The sequence below is a fragment of the Rhinolophus sinicus genome, linkage group LG12 (genome assembly GCF_036562045.2).
Source record: "Rhinolophus sinicus isolate RSC01 linkage group LG12, ASM3656204v1, whole genome shotgun sequence".
In the NCBI taxonomy this organism is placed as follows: domain Eukaryota; kingdom Metazoa; phylum Chordata; class Mammalia; order Chiroptera; family Rhinolophidae; genus Rhinolophus; species Rhinolophus sinicus.
In genome coordinates this window covers 52,473,045-52,498,861 of record NC_133761.1, presented here as the reverse complement: position 1 = coordinate 52,498,861, position 25,817 = coordinate 52,473,045, and the positions used below count along the sequence as shown (strand labels likewise).

General features: G+C 45.9%; 1 protein-coding gene across 1 annotated transcript in view; it reads right to left on the bottom strand.

Moving 5' to 3' along the window:
• KIF26B (kinesin family member 26B) overlaps nt 1–20,970 on the bottom strand; it is a 402,861-nt gene extending 381,891 nt beyond the window's left edge. Inside the window, exons 1-2 of the mRNA XM_019730870.2 lie at nt 20,460–20,970; nt 19,283–19,684 (exon numbers count right to left, since the gene is read on the bottom strand). Coding sequence (XP_019586429.2) covers nt 19,283–19,684; nt 20,460–20,522 — 465 coding nt within the window. The 5' untranslated portion in view covers nt 20,523–20,970. The remainder of the gene's footprint in view (nt 1–19,282; nt 19,685–20,459) is intronic.
• Between the last annotated feature and the right edge of the window lie 4,847 nt (nt 20,971–25,817).

The following is a 25,817-nucleotide window of genomic DNA, read 5'->3' as shown; positions in this document are numbered from 1 at the left end:
ACAAGGCAAGGGGGGAACACAAGACAAGTAAAAGCAAAAGCAAAAAGCCATGAATCCTACCCTCCATTTCACAGTGAGGGGAATAAGGGCTCCACAGAGACTGCATTCAGGGGCCGGGAAGTCGTCTGGTTCTCGCCATATGCTTCCAGGCTGCTCCGATGAGCCATTCATCAGTGTCACCATTTGCATTGTCATGCTAAAATGCACCCACAATAGCCCAGGTTCTTCATAAGTTTGACACTCCACAGTCCATTCCCCAAAAAAAGCTCTAAATGGGGTTACTTAGCACGATTCTTTTATTAAGAGACAGTGTGGTCTTAGAGAGAATTAGGGATCGATAAAGACACAGTTGTCTTTATTTAAAAACTAGGGAGAATGGCCACACCCCTACGTGTGGTGCAGAAGTTGTGGCAAATTGCCTGCAGTACTCTCCACAAACCACCGACTCACAGAAGTACCAGAGGGAGTTAAATGCTTCCTACCAGGTGCTATTCAGAAGTAAACATTACCTGCAAAAGTCACAGAATGAATCTTCTGCAATTCAGAGGACCCATCACCTGTTGGCCCATCCTGTCAGCCATATTCCTTCCTCTATAGCCGAAGGCACAGCTCACAGGAGGAGTTGACCCACCAGGTGTCCCTGAGCCCTTACACTGAGCATGGAAGAGCTGAACTAGATTCCATGCCGACCTGGGTCTTGTGGGGAGTAGCTAACACACGGTACATTACACAACACCCGCCATAACCTTCAGCACCTTCTACACTGTCTATGCCTTCAACTGCCAGCCTCACAATCAAGGGTGTGCAGCTTAATCAAAGGAAATCGACAGGGGTGGGTCCAGACTGCGCCAGCTCCAGGGTCTTTTGGTTCCAGGGGGGCAGGCCCAGCTGTATCAAACACACAGGGCGATGGAGGTTGGGAAGGCATCTCAGCTGGCACGTGGGATGCAGAAAGAGAAAGACATAAAATCCGTGACAGACCCAAAGGACGCATCTTTCCTGAATTTCTCTGGTCCCCTTCAACGAAATGTGACTTTCTACCTCATGAATTCCATTATGATTGTCATACATCTGAAACTATTTCTTCCTAAATAAATTTTTTTTTTAAACATAATGCCAATGTCTCACAGGGACTAAACACTGAGGTAGATATAAGTCCTCAGAAAAAAATGTCACCACTGAATAAAGCACGCTTCCATGTTTGTGGCTCTTCCCTTTTAACTGTAGGCGGGAAGAGGAAACAATTAGAAATGCAAAAAAAAAAAAAAAGAGGCTTTTGAGGAAACATTAATACAACAAAAGAGATCTTAGAACTCAGATTATGGCCCCTTTGTGATTTTTAAATCAAGGCTGGACTCAGTGGCTTTCTACACCTTGCACAAAATTTTATCTTCTAATTTTTTTGTACATGTTTGTTTGTTTTTCAAATCTTATTTGATAGACTCTAGAAGGATCTCAGACAATGGAAACTTGCCCTTGACTGGCATTGGTATGGTACCTCCAAATAAAAAGGCAGCCCTGTCTCCTATTTCCTTTCCCTTGTCCAAGTTCCCCATTCTGTTCCTGTCACCACCTCAGCTGAGTCATTATCGTGCTCACAGCACAGATATGACCTAAGCCACCCAAAGTGAATGAGATTGACACTGGGCCCTGAGACCTGGAAAGGAAGTGAGTTCCAACCTTCTAAGATTCGTGTTGCAGACTCGCACTCATTTTTGGTGGAGCTGAATGACGTAACTAAGATTTCATCCTTTCTCAAAACTATAGCAGAGAAAGAAAAAATTTGGATCTTAACCTAGCCCTTTGTAATTTGGAAATAGATATAGATGATCCAGAGATGACAGATAGCTAGATACCTCCACTACATGTGTTCACATACAATAAGCACATACAGTTGATTTTACTCATATGCTACCTATATTCCAGGAATATAGGATAACATCATTGCTATTTTTGTATGAACATAGGTACTGCCTTTTACAAAAACATCTCTAGCAATTGAAGCTCCTTTCTTAGATTTTCTAGCTGCGATCTAGTGTGTATGTCACCCTATCCATCTCCCTTTCTCCGCGGAAATGCACTGGAGTCTGGAGGCCGATTGGCTCCGAACTGTAATGGAATATGTAGCCTTTCACCTCCGGGTCACGATACTGAATCTGGGCCCCAGCGACAGCATCTGAAAGCAGTTACTGTAGCATCTATGGTCTTGCTTAAGACAAAAGCCACTGTTCTAGCTTTTCACCCTTGTGGGGAGTCTCAACCAGGAAAGGCAGCAAGGAATGAACAATGGGCCCGAAAGAAACCCCCGTTAGCCAGAGTCCATAAGAATGGTTTGCAGGAGGCTGTGCAAGAAAAGCTTGGGAGCTTTATGGTCTGATGGCTGTGGCACCTCATCTGTGCGCAGAGTCCTAGAATATGTGACACTCTGTTAAAAGTCCCTTTCCTCACCCTGCGAAGTGTCAAGACACCCATAAAAAGGCAGGTATTTCAATAACCCCTGAAGTCTTACAAGCTCAGAGTAGCACCGCTCCAGAAAGGGCAGGAAGGGTCTTAGGTTCTGACCCGAGCCTACTGGTGACTTTCATCGAGAGTCCGGGGCCTAGTACAGTGAGCAGCACAGAGCAGATGCTGTAGAAATCGTTGTTGAATGGAAGGAAAAATAAGTCTCTTGGACTCTCTATCCTTCTTTCTTTCTTTTGCCTCTTAAATAAAGTTAAGGCAGACTACCCTGCATCCAGCCATGACATTCCTTAAAGGGATGCTGTGAGACAGAAGGGGGAAAGTGGCAACGGCCAAAGACAGTAACCTGAAGAAAGCAGCTATATAAACATAAGGTTGTATCAACTTATCTGCTGTTTAAAAAGAGTCCGTTTGGTCTAACTCCAAAAGAGCCACACACACAAAATGGGTTCACGAATTTAGAAAAGTTACACCACCATCGGCCCTACTGCTGTCAAGTACCCAAGAGCTAATAAGTCTTTTTTTTTTTTCAGTTTACAGCAAAATGTGCAATGTAATCACAGTAGCATATTAATAACTGTTATGCAGAGAACCATTTAATGTGCTGCCCTCCCCAAGATTTATTTGATTTATTTGTCAGCTTAACGTGTTTACTCAGTGATGAAGACTTTTTGAACTAGTACAAGCACAAAGAAAACAGTTGCCTTGCACTGGTTCCTGCAGAACCGAGTGCACGGGTCCTGCCCGTGACACACGCCATCCTGCCCGTGACACACGCCGTCCTGCCCACGACACACGCTGTCCCACGGCAAATGCAGAGGGAGTTGCTGACGGGCTCCTGGCCACCCACGGCCAGTTTTCTCAGAAGGTAAATGGAAATAAGAGAAAGGAGAGAAAGGGTAGAGGAATTCCTGCATCCCTCACCCAGCCCATTTCTGGAATATCTTCCCCTTTCCTTCTTGAGGGACTGTAGTGAGGCAGGCAGGGAGGCAGCACAGCTGAGGGGGTGAGGAGGACTGAACCCCAGTAAGTGAGGGCCAAATCCTCATCCCACCCATATCTCCCTGAGGACGCTGGTCCAGGGACCCAAGCTGGCTGAGTTTCCTCATCTGAGTAGTGGGGACAGTAATGTACCCAAGTTACGAGGATTAAATGTGATGTTGCACCTCATGTGCTTAGAGCAACAGTTGTTACCACCATTTCCCTTTATGAGCCATTAATGGATGGTATCTTCCCTGATCAGGCAGCCCAGAGAGATCTCTCTTCCCTTAGAACACTAGTGACACAGCTTGTACTGTGTGTCCACGTGCGTGTGTGTGAACTCTTTACTCATTAAGCAACAACTCTCCATTCCCTCTTCCCCCAGCCCCCAGAAACCACCATTCTGTCTCTATGAATGTGACAACTCTAGATACCTCATATAAGTGGAATCATACAGGATTTGTCCTTTTGTGACTGGCTTATTTCACTTTGCATAACGTCGTCAAGGTTTATCCATGTTGTAGCATGTGTCAGAATTTCCTTCCTTTCTAAGGCTGAATGGTATGGACATTCCACCGTGTGTGTATACCACATTTTGTTTACCCTTTTATCTACTGATGGACACTTGTGTTGTTTCTACCGTTTGGCTATTGTGAATAATGCTGTCACGAATGCGGGTGCTGTACTGTTATCTTGATGTATTAATGGTCTCATCATTTGTTAAAACTAGTGTATAAATCTTACATTATCCTTTAACGTGGGGGGCTCCCTCTTTGGACACTTGCTTTCTGGCAATACTGCACTTCTCAGGGGTCGTGCAGACCCCCAAGGCCGTTCCTATTCTCTGTTCATGAGATTCCCCTGGAATGGCTCACCTTGTTCCCTCTTCACTCACCGACTCCTACTCATCTTATTAGCCTCAACTCAGCTGTCACCTCTTCCAGGAAACCCTTTCATCCCGCTCCCTATCCAGCCATGAATTCCTTACAGGGGTGCTGCGACAAAGAAGTGGCAATGGCCTGGGACAGTGGCCTGAGCAGTGGAGGCTGCTCCTGTGTGTGTGCCCCTAACTGCATTCAGTACACTGTTTCCACCCCACCCAGCAGGCCGTGGGGCTGCGTCTCCATCTTCTTTCTCTCCCCAGCACCAAAGCCAGCGACCACATCCATAGATGGTAAAGACCAAGAAATGTTGGACAGCCAGATGAACAAGTAGATGGATAGAAAAATGGATAATGAGAGGATGAAAGTGAATAAACTGAACGTTAATTGTGTCGAATGAATCCTAGAGCCAGGAGGTCACCATCTAGATATGTAAGTTTTCCTTTTCTCAAAGACAGCAGTTTGGAGGCTAACATTTAATGAATGCCTCCTATATGCCAGACAAAACATGCCAAGGAAGCAATTATTATTAACACCATTATCCACGTGAGGAAACTGAGGCAGAAAACCGTAAGTGCTTCTCTAAGTTCTCAGAGCTGGTAAATGACAGAGGAAAGATTCAAACCCAGGTGGCTTTGCTCCAGGAACCGTGCTTTGCATCTCAAAAGTAATGCAACAATGCATAGGCTCAAAGGTTCCTTCTGTGCTTTTGTTCTACGATTATCAAATGCTGATGACTGAAAAGGATAGTCTGAGGGCTCCGGGAATAAAGGTGATAGACAATGTGAAAAATTAACGACGTCCATTTAAATTGACATATGAAATTGAATTTTGTCCTATGGAAGAATTATACAGGGGGTCTGGAAAATCCCTGATCCTACTAAAAAGGATACCAAAGGGTGCTCTTAGACAGAGCCATAAGCTCGACTCCATTTCTTTTCAGAACTAGCACAACCCCAGTAACGTCGATGGAAAAACCATCCTGCTCCCTGGTTACTCTGAACTGAATGGCGCGAAACCAGCCTAAGGCTTTTCTCCTCCGATGTTAGACTCTGGGGCCTTCACAGGGAGCGGGATGCCTTTATTACTCCAGACCCTCCTTGATGCTGGATGTGATCAGATGTCACCATCTCACCAAATAACAGAGGCAGTGCAGTATCCACTGTGCAGTATCACCTCCCAGATGTCGGGAGACATGAAATCTGAGGGGCCAGTGTCTGGGTTAAGCGGCCTCACACGTGCCCTCTCAGTTTAGTTCCAACCAGTGATGATAAATTTCCTCCTTGGAATATCTAGGACCCCATTCTAAGCATCCAGTGAGCATTCCCCCAGCCCATTATTCTGCAAGATGAGAAGTGAATAAAACTGCATTACACTGAGCAAGAACAGGGACATATCAACTAACAACAAAGGCAAGGACCTCCAAACGAGCCAACCCACAAATACCTAAACTGAGACCCACCCAGGTGAAGGAGCCACTCTCACTCTGATCCCTGTGGATTTCACTCTTTCAGGGAATAGGAGGCCATGTCAGTGGGATGGCGTCGTGCCACTTCCCGGGACTGGCCCAGACATCACCCCCCTACCCATCCATACACCGCCAGCGTCCCTCCTCATCCTCTTCTCTCATCCCCAGTGACGTTTTCATTACCCAGCTGTGGAAAGGAGAGTTTTTTCTTTCAAAAGGCCAGAAACCCTTGGAGAATTCATGTATTCAAAACATAACTACTGTCTACTGGGTGCACAGCCACCAAACAAAACATAAAATGAGTAAGCTATGGTGAGTATGCTCCCAGGATTCAGAGTCCAGGAGACCCACGTGGGCAAAACAACTGCATAAAGAAATCCGGTGAGACTCTGATGGAGAGTCAGGAGCCAGAGGGGTTCTGGGTGACCCTGGGCCAGCCTCTTCCATCTCTCCATCATTCCATTCTCTCCTTCCTGTCCACCATAAAGGAGCATTCTGGAGAACTACTAATAACGACGACCAGCACTCCCTTAAAAAAATGTCAATTAGCACAAACGACCACCACAAAAGGCCACAACCAGCCGCTTCCTTCCCCGAGTGGCTGCCTCACACAGGAAGCAGAGAGCCGAATTAGGCATATTAAAACCATGCCCCCTTTGTATTACATTTACCACCCTGGCTGCAAAAAATGCTCGTAAAGCCATCATTAGCAGACTTGCAGCTGTCAACCCTTCCTCCACTCTCAGCCTGCTGAGACAGTTAGCCATCCTTCTCACCGAATGCCCTTTAATTGCACGTCCCACTTTATTAGCTGCCTTGACCTCCAATAAAAGCTTCAGCCTCACAATGTCTGAAACCTGAGACAGGATGTCTCCCATGTCACCTACTTGTGTGCTCCCTTCAGGGCTCCTGCAAAGTGCACGCACACACACACGTGCACACACACGCACACGCACACATACACACATGCACAGCCCATTAGAAAGACTTCTTAGAAATTTCATAAATGAGCAAACTTAGGGGAGAAGAACAAGAGAAGATAAGGGATAGTATCTGAGAACATAATTAATGAAAACATGTGGAAGGTTTGTTGTGCTGAAGGCAAAATGCTGGTTTGGGGGTGCATGGCTGCAGAACGCTCTTTCCACACTCCCTTAGAGGAAGTGCAGAGATCTGAGTACAAGAATGAGTGACATGTGGCATTCCTGCTGCTCTGTGCCCGTTCTCAAGTGTCCTCATGAGCTCTGGGCTGGTAAAGGCTAAATGAAGTTATGCTTTTAATCTCTGTGGTCCCGAGTTGTGCTTAGACTAAGATACAAATACAAATTCTTAACAGTTGAAATAAGAGTTAGGGAAATCTTTTCACAGGAAAGATGCCACCTGGGCTAGTGTTAAAGAAGAAAAATAAAATCTGTAATAACCGAATGGACCTCGCCGACGTGCTATCTGCTTTGCAGACAGACCACAGCATCAAAAACACCCAAGTCATGGGATATGTAAATATCCGTCAAAACAATTATGTCCCCATCTAGATATTTGAAGGAGAGCAGAGCAAAAGGAGAAACCAAAGGGGGCTAAAAAGGTTTTGGAAAAAATTTAGATGGAGAATTTATTTTAAGAATGAGGAACAAAATGTTTGGAGTTCTGGTGTTCCTATATTGCTACCCAGGATGAACTCCCCACAAATTATTTCCAAATCCTAATCAGTATGGCAGACTTTTGAAAATGTAAACCTAACTAGGTATAAGCAGTCTTATAAGTAAGGCAACACTTTTTCTCAAACATTCCTTACTAAATTGCTCTTCTAAAATCGTCCTTTTGTTTGCCCGAGTTTATTTCTGCTTACAAACACAGAGGACAGTAAAGTAAACAGCTATATTAAGAAACAGGAAGGATTTTGTCAGTTAATTTATGATCCAAATTCCAAAAGCAGAATCATTGGCAGTGACGGTGCCGCCAGTACCTTCGTTTAGATGTGGCAAACAAAGGGACACGCCTTGGCTGGCTGAGCGTGGTAGTCCCACAAACGTGGCAGCAAATGGAACAGCTTTGGGCTCGTAGGTCAGCCAGAAATTCATCAAGGGCTTTGGCAAGCATGTCCCTCTGGGGTTGGGGGGTAAGGATTGGGCTCCATAAAGTCTTGGGGCTTCTCTCCAGCTTCAGAGACATGCAGGCTTGGAAGGGGAAGGAGTCTAGACACCACTGACTCCCACTCTCTTGGTTTACAAAAGAGAAATAAAGCACAAGCTGAAGAGGTGACTTGCCCAAGATCGCAATGCCTATTAGTGCTGGAGGCATGACTGCCCGTGTCCTCATCTAAGGATAGTTCTTTTTTACCTAAACGACAGACAACACCCAATGCCTACCAACCACCCAACCCTTTATTTTCTCTTTCTCCTCTCTCGTCCTTCCTCCTTCTCCTCCCCTCTGATCCCTCTCCTTTCTATCCTTCTCTCATCTATTCCTCAGCTGCCATCGCCTGGCATGGTGCAGAACAAGCAACGCTCCAGTTCACTGCTGGGGACCACAGAGAAGACATTCAAGCTGCCATGCTCAGGACCATCCCTCTACAGAAAGACACACAACTGAACCAGGCATCTGATTCGCTTTCTTAAACAATAGTGGTTGCTGGTTGTTTGCCTGAATTCAACTGTTTATTTTCTGTGTAATCATTTGGTTAGGTAGGTCGGCAGCTTTGGGTTGATGGTGGTGGTGCTGGTTTCTGATCAGTTAAGAAGTAAGTCTCTGATGGCTGCAGGAAACCAGCAGTTAGATGGAGCAGGATGTCAGGAAGGAGTGATTACAGCTCTAAGGAAAGCAACCGCTATCAATAAGGTGATAGCGTTTCCTGGGAAAGCATAGCCGCTTGTCACTGCTAATTAAAAGACAGAATTACACCACTCTATGAGTTCCTATGTTATCTTAGAAAAAAATCCCGAATTAGCAATTACAAATCTCAGACATCACTCCGATTAGATAAAGAATGATTAAAAGTTTACATTTGTCATCCCTGTGGTGGCAGAGCGGACTTTAACTTATTATTTGCAGTTCGTGCTTTAAAAATAAAGCCATTTTGGGTGTGAGAACTATCAAGGATTTTAAAACCGTGCTGAATGGAAAGCTAAAACTTTTTTCCAACAACTTTTTGTAGTTGGCAATAATACCGAGCTTAAACTCCGTCAAGTAGAAAAGATTAATAAAAACAGGCCCTCAGCTATAACTTGTCTATAACATTGTATATTTAGATATAGTTCTGCTTATCACATGACCTCTCTACCCGGGTCTCCTGATATGTTCACCTGGGTAGCAGCATGAGAATATCAACTCTTCCTAAATCTGAGTTCACAAGAACCCTCTCTGCCCAGCTCTGGCAGCTGAGGTTTGTGCAGGAAATATTTCTCGGTGGGGGAGGGGGTCTTTATTTCCAGACTTCTGCACAGGGTCTGGCCAGAATCGATGTGATAGGATCAGCAAAGTATAACTGCAAAGAAAACTGTCTGAGAACGATTAGCCTGGATTGGAAGGCAGATAAACCCAAGTTCCTGGCGGTGCTCAGATGGGCGGCTCACATGCGCAGCCACTGGGAAATCTGTTCCCCTTCCTGCACCAGAGCCGAAATGCCAAAGGCCGTCTGCAATGCTGCCTGCAGGGCCTGAGCGCGGCAGGGCTTAAAGAGGGGGGTTCCCTCTGTGACGGAGCATCTCAGTCCATACTCGTGGCATCTCAGCTAAAAGGAGTAGCTGTTTTCATCCACTGAGCTCTCCTACATTTTCTGGGGAGCCACCCTACAAATGAGTAAATAAGTATGAGATGCTTTATTCATTGCAGGTGAAGAAAGGGAACAAATGATATTGAGCGGGATGGCTCCATTTTCTCTGTCAGCTGATTTTCCCTTTTGGTGTCAGACCAGTGGCAAAAGAAAAGGCCGGGCACGCAAAGAAAGGAGGAGGGGAGAGAGGGAGAGAGGGAGAGAGGGAGAGAGGGAGAGAGGGAGAGAGGGAGAGAGGGAGAGAGGGAGAGAGGGAGAGAGGGAGAGAGGGAGAGAGGGAGAGAGGGAGAGAGGGAGAGAGGGAGAGAGGGAGGGAAGGCGGGAGGGAAGAAAGGACGGAGGGTGGGAGGGAGGAAGAAAGAGAGGAAAAAAGGAAAGGAGGAAGGAAGGGAGGGAAGAAGGAGCCTTCCATAAAATTCATCTTCATTGGAATAAACACAGAAAGTGATGGTTGAAATAGCTCACCATTTCACTTGATCCTCTCAACAACCCCAGTGGGGTCCTATCATTGCCCCCATGGTACAGACGAGAATAACCAGGTTCAGAAAGGCTAAGTGACTTGCTCAAGGTCACACACACTTAGTGGTGTAGCCTGGTTTGGCACCCAAGCGTGTTGACTCCATATCTTCATCTTTAATGTCACAAGAGCCTAAAAAATGGATCTCTCTTAATCTCCCACAGTCCTTGACAATTCAAAATGCTGTCTCAGATGTCCTCACCTCTCCATTCCCTCCTGGCCACACTGTCATGGCTTGTCTTTCGCCAAGGTGCCAGAGTCTCTTCTAACCAAGATCCCCAATGACCTATGTGTCAATTCAGTGGAAAGCTCAGTGCTCACCACCTTGATCTCTCCAAGGTATCTGATATTTTGTCACCCCTACCCTCTGCAGCTCGCGCCTCCCTCAGTCTCCCCGACACCACTTCCTCTTATGCTCCTTCCCCCTCTCTGGCCTCTCCTCCTTAATCTGCCTTCCTGGCTTGCTGAGCTACCTGCACCTTCAATGTCAAGCGGTCTCCAACTCCACGCTCAGCTGTCTATTGTCTCACTCTACACATGCTCCACGGACCGCTCACCCCATCTGTGAATTCCACGTCCTCCTTCACACTGACACCTCCCAGAGCCACTTCTCAGCGCTGAATCCACTCTAGAGTCCCAATTGAACCCCTCTGGAACATGCCACCTCAAGCTCTACAGAGCTCAAACCAATTTTCTTATCCACAACCATCCTCAAAAATCAGACCTACAATAACAAAACCCCTCCCTCTGCCTGTATTTTCCATCTCAAAAATCGGCAGGACTGTCCAACACTTGCCCCACCCAGAAATCTGGGGCAATTCCTCATCTTCCTCCTCTCCCTCCCACCCCGTATCTCAGCTACTCCCCCATCATGGGTTTTCTACGTACAAGATCTGTCAGGTCCAAGCTGCCTCGTCATTCCCACTGCTACTGCCTTAGTTCAGGTCTGCGTCACCACTCAGGCCAGGGAGGCCTCTTACCTGGATTTCATGACACCATTCTTCCACTCCGTCTTCTCTGTCGCTATCAGAGCAATCTCTCTCAAATGAGTATCTTATCACTTCACTCCCTTTCTGAAAGCCCTTGAATGGCTGCCTATGGCCTACAGGATCATATTCAGACTCTTTGGGCTGCAAGGCCCTTCATCCTCTCCCTGCCACCTTCCCAGCCTGTCACTCACACATGCACACACCTGCGATGGTGACCAGATACCACTGCAGTTCCCCAGGTTTGCTGAGCATGCATAACCTCTTCGTGCCTTGTGTCCACTATTCCCTCCACCTGGAAAGTCGGTGCGTCGTCCTGTTCAAATGCTGAATTCCTGCTCACCCGTCCAAAGCCTCGAGCCTCACCCGTCTGTGCTCCCCAGCGGACTGCACAGCCTGTGGTCCAGCACTTAGCACACTACACTCCAGCTCTCTGGTTCCCTGTCTCTAGTACTAGACTGGGAGTTACTCCAGGGCAAGAATTTTAGTCTTTTTTATGTCTGTGGCAGAGTCCTGTAGCTGGCACATGAGTGGGAATTAACAATACTCACTGGCATATGAATATGAAAGCAAAAGCAATAAATAAAATAGTAGCAAACTGAATCCAGCTGCATATTTAAAAATTACATTGGGACCAAGTGGGGTTTTTTATAGGAATACAAGGATGGTTCGTTATTAGGAAATTAATGATAATAATTCACAACATTAAGAGAGCTAAGGGGAAAAATCATATGATCGTTTCCCTAAATACTGAAAAGCCATTTGGCAAAACATAACACCCATTCCTGATTAAAAACACCAAATAAAATAGGGATTGACGGTTACTTCCTTAACTTTTAAAAGCATAGATAGGCCTTAGTCCAAAAGCCAACATCTTAATAAACGGGAAAAACTATACACATGCCCACTATATCACTAACATTGTAAAGGAGGCATTAATCAATGTAACAAACAAGAGAAAACCATTAGAGGAATAAAAATAGCAAAGAAAAAGAGTAATGATATCTCTGTTTGTAGGAGATAAATTCTTTTGAAAATCCGAGTACCATTTTTAAAAACTAATGAATACATTAATAAAATGTAATAAGGTAACAGGATATAATATTAATACATAAAATCAATATCCTTCTTATATATAAACAATTATCAATTAGAAGAGATAATGGAAGTAAAGAGCTCATTTATAATAGCAACAAAAGATATAATACCTAAGAACAAATTGAACAAGAAATATGCAAAGCCTATAAAAGAACCTTTAAAATTGTTGAAAAGTAGACTTGTTCAAATGGAAAGACATTCCATGTTCTTGGGAAAGATTCAACATCATAAAGATGCCAAATAACCCCCAGGCTAATATATACATTTAACATGGTCCCAAATTTTAAAAATATCTTTAAAGTTAAGCAAGTTGATTCTCAAGTTCATATGGAAAAATAGCCAGGAGACGTCTAGAAAAGAAAAGCATTGTTTCAGAGACAGAGGACTAGCCCTACCAAATATTAAAACATACCACAAAGATTCTGTAATTAAAATAGTGTGGAACTGGTACATGAAGAGACAGATAAATAGAACACAACAGAAGGTCCAGAAACAGACCCAAGTACAACTGGAAATCTGATTAACGACAATGGTGGTATCTCAAATCATCGGGAAAAGATGAATGTTTTAATAAAGGGTTAGAGGACAACTGGATAGACATTTAGAAAAAGATAAAATTGATCTATACCTTTCATTATACACCAAAAGAATCTCCAAATGGATCAGAGATCTAAATATTAAAAAGGAAACTTTACACGTTCTCTAAGGAAACGTAGGTGAGTTCCTTTAATACCTGGAAATGGTAGACAAACACCTTTCTCAGCATGACTCAAAATCCAATTTTCTTAGATGGAGGTGGGTTCGGGAGCCTCCCAAAGGCAATAAGCAAGACGGATACTGATTTACTATTTTGATAAAAACGTCAAAAGTAATTTAGAAACCCTGGTGTAGTCCCAGTCCCTTTGCACTTATGCAAATGTACTTGAAGACATTTCTGATGGTGCGTGTAAGTGTGAGCGGTCAGTGGGAGCCCGTCCTGGTGTTTCTTGGCCACAGTAAGACCACATAGGAGATTTAAAAAAGAAAGTAAAGACGCACTAATCAGCCTGTGGCTCATGACAGTGGTAAAAAGGAAATCTGTTTTGTATTCCTGAAAAGAGACCGTGAACCCTCAGATACCAGCCGACTTGCAATCTGTGCCAGGACAGAACAGAGTGGGAGTCTGGCAGGCCTGCTGGCATGGCACAGAAACGTCCAGGTCCCTTCCTCTCAGAAGGTCAGCAGAGGGCCCTCCGGCACGGATTGTCAAGCAGGGCTGATAACAGAGTCTCAACTGAGTGGATATAAATGTGAGGAGCTTCCTGACTTCCCTCCATTACATTCCAGCCAAGAAAATTACTCAGCGCAGAATCTTGACAACCTCACATATTTTCCCCCACCCTAAATGGGAAGTTATCATCTGAGAGCCCAGGAAATATAATCACAACATTCTCCCTGGAGCAGCGGACTCTCACTCAGGCAGTGATACTAATAGTGACCCTCCAGGGCTTTGGGGGTGAAAGCGTCCTTGCATTTCTCTGTTCCTTGCACCTTTAGTCATGCTCCCATTTCCGACCTGAGCCATGTCAATTACCAGGAATCCCAGGCTACAGAAAAGGAATCAGGTTCATCTTCACTGTGCTGTATGAGAGTTTATGTACGCACGTGTGTGTGTGTGTGTGTGTGTGTGTGTGTGTGTGTGTGTGTGTCTTGGTACATCGCCCAGCACCTACTAATGGCGATAATTGTTAGCCATTTATAATCATCATTATTATTACCATCACCATTATTATTAGCTGATGAATGGTGAGATCTATGACATAAGGCCAAAGAGCAACTGATGTTGCCTAGATTTTATTGGCTGAATCGTTCCAAATGCTGACAAATTACTAGCCTCAGCCATTTAAAAATCACATTTCTAATGCAATACTCCTCAGCCACGGATTCTTACAAAGTGAATTAAGACGCTATAAAAACTGACCATGTTGGTTCACAATTAAAAGTCCGGTAGAAAGCAATGCCATCATTCCATAGCTCACTAAGCCTTAAAGAAGAGATTACTGCTTACGTGTCTCTCCTGGGAAGGTTTTTGTAGTGTTCCCCAAAAAGGTTTCAGACATTTTTTATTGACAAATGCTCTAGGATTTTTCCTTACTGATCCTTAATCTGAAATACTTCTAAAATGGAAAACACTCAAATGAAGCTTTCTGAAGACAGCCATGTGTTCTTAGAAGACTTCAGATAGAATTTTCTCATAATTAATAAATATTTAAAATGCACTTTCTCTATTTATAAAGTGTCTTATGATGGCTTCTAATAGAGGCCTTTTAAATAGAGTTATTTTTTCATACCCCTGTTTTGGAGCTGGGAAAATACAAACATATATATAAAATCTCCAAGTCTAGACTTACTTGGGCTCTGGCTATTTGGAGCCTACGTTTGCTGTTTTTAAACCCTGTGACACATTCCTTTCTTTCATCTCTGTGATTCCTGGCCACCCTTCTCAGCATGTCTGGCTAATCTTCCTGATATTTCTGGGGCATAAATGGACCCAGAATATGTGACTAAGAAAAAAATCAGATAGGAATGTTGTTCTGGACCTTTTTTTACATAAAAGAAGATTTTCTTTTATTGATATGGAAATGAACAGATGTCTGATAACCTTTTGCCAAGCTGGAACATTTCTGCTTACCCCAGGGAATTCCTTTGGGCTGCTGTTTCATAGAGCTCACACTGTCAATTCAAAAGTTCTGTCACAGATCTCAGAATGATCTAGGATAGCCCCAAAATGGGAGATTCATTCCTTGGCCCCTATTTCTGGCTTGGTGCCTCGAGTGTGTATAAAACAGGAAAGATACTCTTGCCAGTGGATATAAAATGGCCTTATATTTACACATTGGAACACTACAATGGGTAACAGGACTGCTTTACTTAAAATCCCAACACTTTACAAATCCACATTCTTTTGTTTTATCTGACCATTTCCACTTACCAGGCCTAGAAAAGAAATGATATAAACCCAGTAAGTACTTTTTTACTGACTGAGGTAATAAAAATCAATCCGAATGTTTTATAACCTGCCACCAGGCACAAATCTTGACTCACCCAGGTAAATTGCTATTTGAAAGGATGAATCTGGGGCCTCATTAAGGGTGATGTGAGCTCACAGTGCCACTTCTATATTCCAGAGTCTGTTTTATTCCTAAATCTGTCTCTCCTCTCTACCCCTTTTCAGAAACCTCAAACTCAATGCATGGAAAACTAAGCCAAATGGCATCCTTCTCTCTGATTGCCACCCAACTCTGTGTCTCCTCTCAGTTAATCCTAGCCCCATCCACCCAGTTACATAAGCTAGAAACCTCCAAGTCATGTCACCTCCGCCATGAACCCTCCTTCTCCAGGGGCCACAAGGCTACTGAGAGTGCTCAGAGCAGGGCGGTCACTCCTCCGGCCACCAGAGTCACTGTCTAACTCCTGGGACCAGCCAGGCACCCCTGCATGGGCTCTCCAGCACTTCACCTCCCCTGTTTAAACAACTGTCCCAGAGACAAATGGGGGGAATTCAACAGGACTTGCCACCTACCAATGGCCGTAGCGTGAGAACTCACATGGCAGTATAATACGTGGGAAATGTACTGACGAAGTTAGAAACTGGAAGTGGATAATGCTTTGTAAGAAAAACCCTAAATTCTGTAAAACATAAATTGGACAGAATCTCATGTAATTAATAATCATCGACCCTCACGCCCATCTCTAAAGAATGAAGAACCTTTCAAACTGTTCCTGATATCATTTTTATGACATTCCAACAGTTTGAATCATTCTCTTCCTTAATATATTAATGGGAAAGTGAAACATACAAAGGAAAACTGATTTACTTAATATCACAAAATAAATCCGTCGTGTAGAAGGAACTAAACCAAATTCATCCTAAAATAATAAGGTTCCTGGATGTGCAATTCTGCCTTTAACTTTTAAATGCCTACCCTAGGAGACGTTTAATATCACCTAGCAGAATTTAATACTTTATTTAAGAAAATATTCCCCAAATACAGTTAAGCATCTTAATACAGTTAAGCAAATTACAAAGATGATTTTTGCAAATTACCCCTCAAAAACATGTGTTTATCTCCCAGACTCCTACTCTCCAGGGCGAACTACATGCTGGAGTCACAATGACATCTCTTGTTCTAATGAAACTTAACTCCTTCTGTGCCTGAGGGCTACAGAAGTCCACAGTTTGCTCATAAATCCGGCTCTGGGAAGAAAAAGGGCCTTGTCTCCGAGTTACATGGGCTCCATCCATGGTGCTCCAGAGAACACAGTATTTGTTTGCTTAAAATGTCGCAAATTTCAAAGATGCAATGGAAATTGTACCTAATCTAAGGGTACCAATGCTGTAAAAAAAGAAGGAGGAGGAGGAGGAGGAGGAGCAGGAGGAGGAGAAGAAGAAGAAGAAGAAGAAAAAGAAGAAGAAGAAGAAGAAGAAGAAGAAGAAGAAGAAGAAGAAGAAGAAGAAGACAAAGAAGAAAAACCTAAAATTATTATTCCCAGAGACATGCAGAATATTCTTAATTAAAATTGAGGCCCCCCCCCATACCTCATTACTAACAATGAGATAATCCAAATCACCATTGTTTCTCACTAAGTCGTGTGCACTCCCTTGTGCCAAATGTCATGTTGCGCTGTGCGACGTCACCTATAAAAACTCCAGGCAACTGTGGCACTGTGTGATATTCCTTGTGCACTTAACGTGATCCTGTGTGACTGTCCCCATGACTGGTAGCTCTTCTCTCCACGTGCCTGGACCATTGGAAGTTGATGTAGAGCGCTGAGGTGCAGCAGATCCAATGCTCTTCCTAAAACCATCTCTCTGACAATATGATCAGCTTCCCAGCATCACTTTTATTTCACCACAGAAACACAATTGGCAAATATATTGAGCTGCCTTCTATAACACCGTGAGTAGATTTTCCAGGCTGCGTGAACAAGACCGAAATCTCCTTTGTCACATGACGCCCCAAAACATGATGGATGGATTTAAGTTTCAACATTTGTTTCTTCTTCCTTTAGATTTTCTTCCCTTCCTCCATTTTCGTGAAAAAGGTGTATTTTGATTTATCTCTGCACACTCAAGCAACACTCAACCAACAACACAAAGCATTCGAACGACAACACTAAGAAGCCATTGTAAGAACAGGTCCTCAAGAACATTCTAGAATGATCTGGTAAGCTACAACTTATTAAGATTTTCAAATATCAGGTGTTATAGCTCTTTTTTTTTTTTAACTTTTAGTGGGGAATATTGAGAAACAGTGTGTTTCTCCAGGGCCCTTCAGCTCCAAGTCATTGTCCTTCAATCTAGTTGCGGAGGGCGCATCTCAGCTCCAAGTCCAGTCGCCATTTTCAATCTTTAGTTGCAGGGGGCGCAGCCCACCATCCCATGCAGGATTCGAACCAGCAACCCTGTTGTTCAGAGCTAGCACTCTAACCAACTGAGCCATCCAGCCCCTCCAGATGTTATATCTTTAAGATTCTTCAAAATTTATCACATGTCTAGTCTGGTTATACGACCTCACAGCACCCCACACTCTTCGTTGGTAGCACTCACCGCAAATGAGAACAAATTATGAATTGTGCATTGTGTGGTTAATGGCTGTATCATCCATTGAAAAATAAGCTCCCTGTGGACAAGGACCATAGGTATCTGCTATTTCATTGCTGTGCCTAACATAGTACCTTGACTGCCAAAGGAAATGGAAGAATATTGACAAATGATCAAAAGAGCAAATAAATCTGTGAATGAACAAATAGTGTAAAATTGAAGGAGTGAAAGAAGCTTTTAGAATCCCTGAGATATTCATTCTTGGGGTGTCCTGATGGTTCTAGTATCGAACTACAAAAATGGCATACTGACAACAAGCCACAAGTTAATTATTCTTGAGATGAATTCGGGATTCATAAAACCAATTCTCTCAGTGGTAATTTTCCACATTTAAAATTTTATATCTTCTGTGGGTATTAGTTTAATTTAACCCCTGCCTATGAAAACATGAATGTGTGTGTATTTGTATAAATAGGTGAAGCAAGCAGATGTAGTTATTCCTAAAGTCCACTACTGAAAAATCACAATATGTCATTTCAAAAGTCACAGAAATATAAATCAGAGAATGCCATTGAATAAACCCGATCAGAAATCTCCACAGCAATCCACTCTGTTTTCTTGATTTCTCTCTAACCACTGATAAAAACTCTTTGAAGTGCAAGAGTAAATATTATCGTTTGATAGCACTTGGACCCAGCAGTGCAAACACAATTGCATTGTGCTCCGCTCCGGGGACTCCTGGCACACACCCCGCCGGCAGGGTTGCCATGGAGGACCCAGCGTGCTTGGGGAGCAGGCCCGAGGTAGCCCTATTCCAAGGAGCCGCCCACCCCTTCAGCTTCCTCGGGCAGACACTCGGAATGGTAGGGGGAAATGCTGGCTCCCAATACGTGTTTCTGTTTTTGTAATCCTGGGAAAGAAGGACAACAAACAGCCAACTCCTGAATGTCAGCTTGCTTCTACTTCTCCCACCGACATTTTGTAAAGGATCACGGGTGGGGTTGATGAGAAAAATCTCATGAGTGGGCCAGCAGTCCCGGCGCTTGGCAGAAAGGAAAGGACCTCAGGAGCTGGTGTCACTGTATCCCCAGCCTGCCACACGGCAAAGGTCTGTGGAAGTGCAAGGAGAGGGTTTCGGGGCAAGGCAGCACCGCGCAGGTCCAACAGAATGACCCAGCGGGTACGAGGAGCACGGAAAGGGGCACTGCGGATTGGAGGACCGCGGGACAAAAAACCTGGGGCATCCCCGTGGGTGGTGAGGACTGAAACCGCCGGCGCCTTATCCAAGCTTGCGCCCCACCGCGGCCTGGCGAGGGAGACGCGCCGGGTCCGCCCCCCTCCCCGGCCTGGGGCTGCCCCCGCCGAGCCAGCGCCCCCTGGGGTGCTTAGCAGCCCTCTGCGCCGCCAGGGTCCCACGGGCCGCGGTGAGGCGCGCCGTGGCTGCGGACCGGACAGCTGCCAAGAGCTGCGGGGCTGCCTAAACCCTGGGCCCGACCGCCCCTCCCCGCCGCGGGCTGCCCACCCCGCGCGACGCTCACCTTGCCCGGGAAAGGCCCTGGGAGCAGCAGCTTCAGCGCCTGCCTCTTCAGCTCCACCAGGCGGGCGTTGCAGTTCTCGCACCAGACGCCGCGATCTGACCCGGGGGAGGAGCCGCCGCCGCTGCCGGAGCCTGGGGAGCCCGTGCCGAAGCCCGGCGAGCCGCCCAGGGAGCCCGGCGAGCTGGTGCCAATGCCCGGGGAGGCGGGGCCCGGGGAGCCCGTAAAGGAGCTCGGGGATGAGGTGCCCGAACCAGGCGATGGGGTCCCGGAGGAGCCGAGCGCGGAGCCCGCGCCCTCGGGGGTCGGCCGGCTGCCGGCACGCGACTCCTCGTACGCTTTCCGGTACCAGCTCTCAGGGGAGAAGGGCGCCGCGGGCTTGGTGGGCGAGCAGACTTCGTTCACCTGCGGGAAGAGACACAGCGGTGTCAGGGGCGCCCCCGGAGCCGAGCTGGGCTGGGGGCGCCCTTCCGCCTTCCCGGGAATCTGCCCGGGCCCAGGCGAGCACCAACAGCGGGCGTTAGGGACTGCTCAGAGCCCTGCGGCCAAATCTGCCTCCATCTGTCTCGTTAATTGTCCTTAAGTGAGTCCCCACCGCCTGGGTGCCCCCTGCGCCGGTTCCCGAGCGCTGCGGGAAGAGGAAAAGGCTTGCTCAGGGGGCCTCAATGGTTTCTGCAGGGGGGACCCATGGATTCAGCGTCCCGCGCTTTTGAACCCCTCACCCATCCCAGCAAGACCCCAGGTTCAAGATTCTGATAGACGCTATGGGGGGGGGGGGGGTTGGCTGTGACCTCTGGATTTTTCATTCGGGGTACAGCCCTCTGGATTCTGAAGGTACAGGAAAGGCTATCCCGGCTCCAGGGAAATGATCCTAAGGAACGGCAGATTATTCATGGAAAAACCTCTCGTCCCGCATAACTCTGCCTCGAAGTGCAGGAATGCTGCAAAAGTTAGGGGTGTGGGGAAGGGACAGCACGAGAGGACTGAAAAAATTCCCCGAGCAAGGCGAGTGTGCGGGAGTCCCCGAGGGCAGACCCGCCTCCACGCACGCACACCCGGCCGCCGCGCCGCTGCAGCCGGAGGAGATCTCGGAACCGCCCTGCCGCGCCGCACGGTACCTGGAAAGGAGGGACCCCGGCCGACGTGGGTCTGGGGATGCATTGTACCCGTCACAACTTACCCCGTATTTCTTGCCCCTGGTGGAGACTGCAAGCCTCTCTTTATTCCCAGCTACCGAATTCATGGTGGCTTTTCCAGAAGAGAGTGTCTAAATGTTCCACCAGCACTGCATCCAAAAGGTCTTCCAACCCAGAAGGGTCCCCCAGTTGTAAGGGGCTGTCTCTTGGCCCTCAAATCAAGGTTTCTTAATGGGGGGAGGGGATAAAAGCAAATGGACCCCAGAAGTAATAGCACCAATTTACAGAAAGGGTCGGAGTGGGTGGTTTATTCTTTCTTCAAATACTGCTTTTCCTCATCCTCTTCTGCTGCCTCTAGTCACACGTTCGCTTTTCACGGTCACATCCAGATAATTAGCATTTTCCTCAGCCAAGTAAGTCCGTGTTCCTCCACCAGGGAAAGGAGGAGTACAATCAGGGCACGCGGCCGCTGCAGAGAAAGTGGGCGAGCCCTCGCCTCGCCCCCGCCGGCGAGCCGGCTGTGGGAACTTGTCTCCTTCACGCAGCTTTGTAACTGAGTTCAAAGAAATTCTCCCAAAATATAAAGATCCAGACTCTGGGAGGAGCCTCGGCGTGTCGCGGAGCCAATATCCGCCGGCCGGTTCTGCCTGACAGTTGCGCGAGGGCTGAGAGAGGGGCGGCTCGGCGGGCCGGCGCAGTCCGCGGTCAGGGCGCGCGTGTGCGCCGGGGCGCAGCGCGGAGCTTGGGGACCCGCGGCCCCGCCGCCCGGGAGCCCGCCGCCTGGCTGCCGCCGCCGCGCTGGCAGGGCTCCATTTTAGGTTGCGGCGCTCCTGCCTGACATTGCGAGGCCAAGAGCCTGATAGGGGGTGGAGGATCGTAAATCTCGCTCCTTGCGGGGAAGTTCCTGGTGAGTGGCCCGCGTCCAGTGCTCTAATGAAACCGCTGCGCGCGCCTGGAGCCGAGGGGCCGCGCCGAGCCCGCGGGGCTGGACAGAAATGAGCCCGCGCCTCCCCCGCCCCCAAGTTCTTTCTCTTCCTGGCGAGGCTTGCAGTTCTGCCTTTGAAACGCCGGGTAACAGGGATTGAGTCACAAACAAGTCTGCAAACATGCCGGGTCCTCCCCCCGCCCTTTGTTCTCCTAGACCTGCCCTGCAAACCTTTTCTGGAATGGCCCTACCGACCCCCCGGCGTCTGGAGAGCCAGCCTCCCAACCAAAGCCCGATGACCGCCCCCTCCCCGACCCGCCCAGCCCCAGTTAGCGAGGTGCCCAGCCGCCCAGCGCTGGGACAGGTGAGCCCGGGATCAAGCGGGCCCCGGTGGGTCAGGGGAAACTGAGGGATTCGCCGCGCTGCACACGCGCAGCATGGACGGCGCGGGCCTGGAGAGGGGGTGTATAAGAGCTGGCCCTGGCTTCGCCGTGCCCGGGCCGGTCCTCTCGGCACCCCTCCTTCCTACTCTTCCCGCGCCTTGGGCCCACGGAGTCCCAGGAGCACCAGTGATCGCCCCCTGGCGGACCCCCCACCCGCCACCCGCACACCGCCCAGGAGCGCAGGAAGCCGGCGTATGCCGGGCTCCACACGTGGCTGCTCCGGGGTGTCATTTTTCATTTCCCGGGAGGACATTTCTTCTGGTGAGCCGGCAGGTCTGTTTTGTTGTGACCTTTAATTAACACCCCGCGAGACGCCTCTGGAAGGACCGGCCCAGAGCGGGGATCACGTGAGGTGTAATGGCATCTCCGCGCCCAGGAGAGACCTGGCCTGGGGATAGGCGAGGGCGCAAAGGACATCTGGGGCTTTCTAGTCGCTAGCTTCCTTCTGAGATATGGAGGGGGCAGGAAAACAATAATCTGGAACCCTGGGTCGACGCCCCCCGACCCCACCTCCCCCTTCCTCAGGGAAAATTTCTTCTGTGCCTCACTTGTGCTACAATCCAGCTACCCTCCCTCCCACCACAGCCCTTGCGTGGGAATAGTTCACATCCACCAAAGGAAGGTAACAAGGTCAAAGTGAAAATGTCGAGAACAGTGTGGAAGTTTCCATTACGTTCCTACTTCCAATTTAAAAGCGATCATATCAAGAGAAGACCTTAGGGGGGCAGGTACGCCTCCAGGCAGGCCACGCCAGCTCCCCGCAGCATCTGTATTCCGGGGAGGTGCGGCGGCAAACAGCATCGCCATTAGTTACGCGCTGTTTATCAGCTGAAAAGCAGCGTGTGACCAGGTGAAATGGACGTACCGCGGGTGGGGAAGGTGGGATATCCAGGGAGCGCTACTGGGAGATACACCTTGGAGACAGAGGAGACTAGAGCTTGTCTGATTTGCATCCCTAAGTACCTGGGTTCCCAAAGCTTGTTTGATGAGCTCGGAGCGCCCTCTGTTGATCAAAACTTACAGCCCAGCAAAAGAGTTTGATTTGAGGCTTTTATAAAATGGATGTAAAATTTATATGCAGTGAAATGCACAAATTTTAAGCGTACAATTTTATGAATTTTGATAAACTTATACTCTCAGGTAATCCACCACCTCAATCAAGGTATAAATTTCCATCTCTCCAAAAAGTTCTCTCCTGCCTCTTCCTAAGCTATCCCCATCCCTCATTCACAACCACTGTTCTGATTTCTATCACCATAGATTAGTTTTGCCTGATCTCCTAGCCTTCATTAATAAAATCCATGCAGTATGTATTCTTTAGTGTTTGGCTTTTTTCACTTAACATAAGGTTTTTGAGCTTCACGTTGTTGCTGGTATTCCTGTTTTCTATTTGTACTGTTCTTCATTCCTATCTCTCCTGCCTTCTTTGTAACGTTTTTTAGTATTCTACTTTCATTCCTCTATTGGGCTTTTAGCGCTAATGATTATAATATGCATATTTAACTTATCGTGGCTATACTTAACATTGTGTCACTTCACCCAAAGTGTAAGAAACTTCCAAAAGTATAATTGCATTTTACCTCCCTCCTTTGAGCTATTTTTTTTGTATTTTATATATACACACATTATAAAACCCATAGTACAATCTTATCAATTTTACTTTAAACAACGTTGTCTTTTAGTAACTCTAGAAATTTTTAACTATATTGTTTTTATATTTACCCCGTTTTACCATTTTTGGAACTCCTCTTTTTTGCCCTATAGACTTTCCAACTTTCCAACTGGGTCATTTCCCTTCAAACTGAAGAACTTCCTTTAGCATTTCTTGTTCTAAGGCAACACATTCTTTCAGCTTCTGCTTATCTAAAAACGCCTTTGTTTCACTTTTGGGTTTGAAGAATAGTTTGACTGGATGTAGAATTCTTCGTTGACAGTTATTTTTCTTTCAGCCCTTTAAAGATGCCATTCGTTGCCTTCCTTGAACATCAGCCATAATTGTTACAAGAATTCTCCTCTATGTAATGTGTCCTTTTTCTCTGGATTCTTTGAAGATTTTTTCTTTACCATTGGTTTTCAGCAATTTGACTGTGGTGTTCCTGGATGTAGTTCTATCTGTATTTATTCTGCTTATGGTTTGCTGAATTTTTAGGACCTATAAGTTAATCTGTCAATTTTTCACCAAATTTGGAGAAATATCAGCCATTATTTATTCCAGTTTTTTTCTGATCCATTCTCTCTTTCCTCTCCTTCTGGGACTCCAATTACATGTATATTATTATACCACATGATATTGTTTCATAAGTTACTGAGGCCCTGTTTGTTATTTCAGTCTTTATCCCTCTAGTCTTCAGATTGGATAATGTCTGTTGATCCTTTATTAAGTACACCATCCTTGTTTCTGCTATCTCCAATCTCTGTTAAGCCTATCCAGATATCACTTCAGATATTGTACTTTTTTCAGTATATACATACATACATATAGTTTCTATTTCTCTGCTTTGTTTTCCTTTAAATCTTTGAATATAGTTAAAATCGCAGCTTTAAATTTCTTCTCTGCTAATTCCAAGATCTGGCTCATTTGGGGGTCACTTTCTATTAACTGATTTTTCTCTTGACTCTGAATCACATCTTCCTGTTTCTTTCATATCCAGTCAATTTTAACCGTATGCTGAATACTGTGAATGTTACAGCATAGAGAAGCTAGATTCTATTCTCTTCCTTTGAAGAGGATTGATTTTGTTCTAGCAGACAGTTAAGTTAGTGGTAGACCGCCTTAAACTTGTAGGGGCTTGGCTTTTGTTAGAGCAGTTCTATTTAGTTTTTGCCCTTAGGTTTAAGAAAAATCCCTTAGTTGAGGGACTTGTTCTTTACCCCTAAAGTATGACACTCTGGGGTTTCAATGGAAAGCCTAAAGTGTTTGCCAAGCCCCTATAACTTGGGACTTAAACTCTAAGCTCTGCTCCCGGGCAGAGATAGTGGCTGAAATCTCTGCTTAACTCTTTCAGCTTCTAGATGTTGCTTTCCTCTGGACTCTTCCATGTGTGCAAAATTCAAAAATGATACCCAAGGATTTGAGGGAAATTTAATACTGATTTTTGGGCTGCCTCACTTTGGCTGTCTCTTTTCCAGGATTTCCATCCTCCCTTTCCAGCTGTGGCCCTGAACGCCACCATGTACTACCTCAAACCAATAAGACCAGCCTTCTCTTTGAGTTACGGCCACCATGCCCAGCAGACTGGAAAAACCCATCTAATCCTTCTTTCAAGGACTGAATCCTTGAATCCCCTCCAGTCTCTGCCTGCTTTTGGACATTCTCCAGTGCCTCTAAATTGGTTTTTTTGTTGTTGTTATCCAGTTTGTAATTATTTTCTTTGGGAAATTCAATTGTATATAAAGTACTCCCTAATTTTAGTTTTAATTGTGGCTTTTTCAACGCCCATGTTAGGTGTTGAATTCATGTAGTTTTAAGAATTTTTATTCTGTGAGTTAGCAGCCTAAAGAATTACTCTTTAAAGAGACTAGCTATAATTTTATCTTCTATTAGACTGAAGGATTCCAGTGATGCAACCAGATTCTTCACTGATAGATAGATAGATAGATGATATATGAGAGATAGATGATAGATAGATAGATAGATACATAGATAGATAGATAGATAGATAGATAGATAGATACATACATACATACATACATACATAGATACATAGATAATAGATTTCTCATGTCTTCACATTTGAGGATATTAACAGTATTACTTCAAGATTTAGGTAAAAAAAAAAGCCCACTCATTTTATGAATAAAAAAATTACATACTGGCTTCTATAGACACCAATGTACTGATTCCACTAATACCCCTGAGTGCAAAACAGTATCTCCCTGTTATATCCGTAAATACAAAATGCAAAAAAGTTAAGGTCCATTACCCGACTAAGAATTCTTATTCAATATTCCTTGTTGCTTAATTATTAAACGAGCATAACTTCTTTGGGAATGCTTCATGAGACTTTGATATTTTCATAAAATGCAATTTAGCT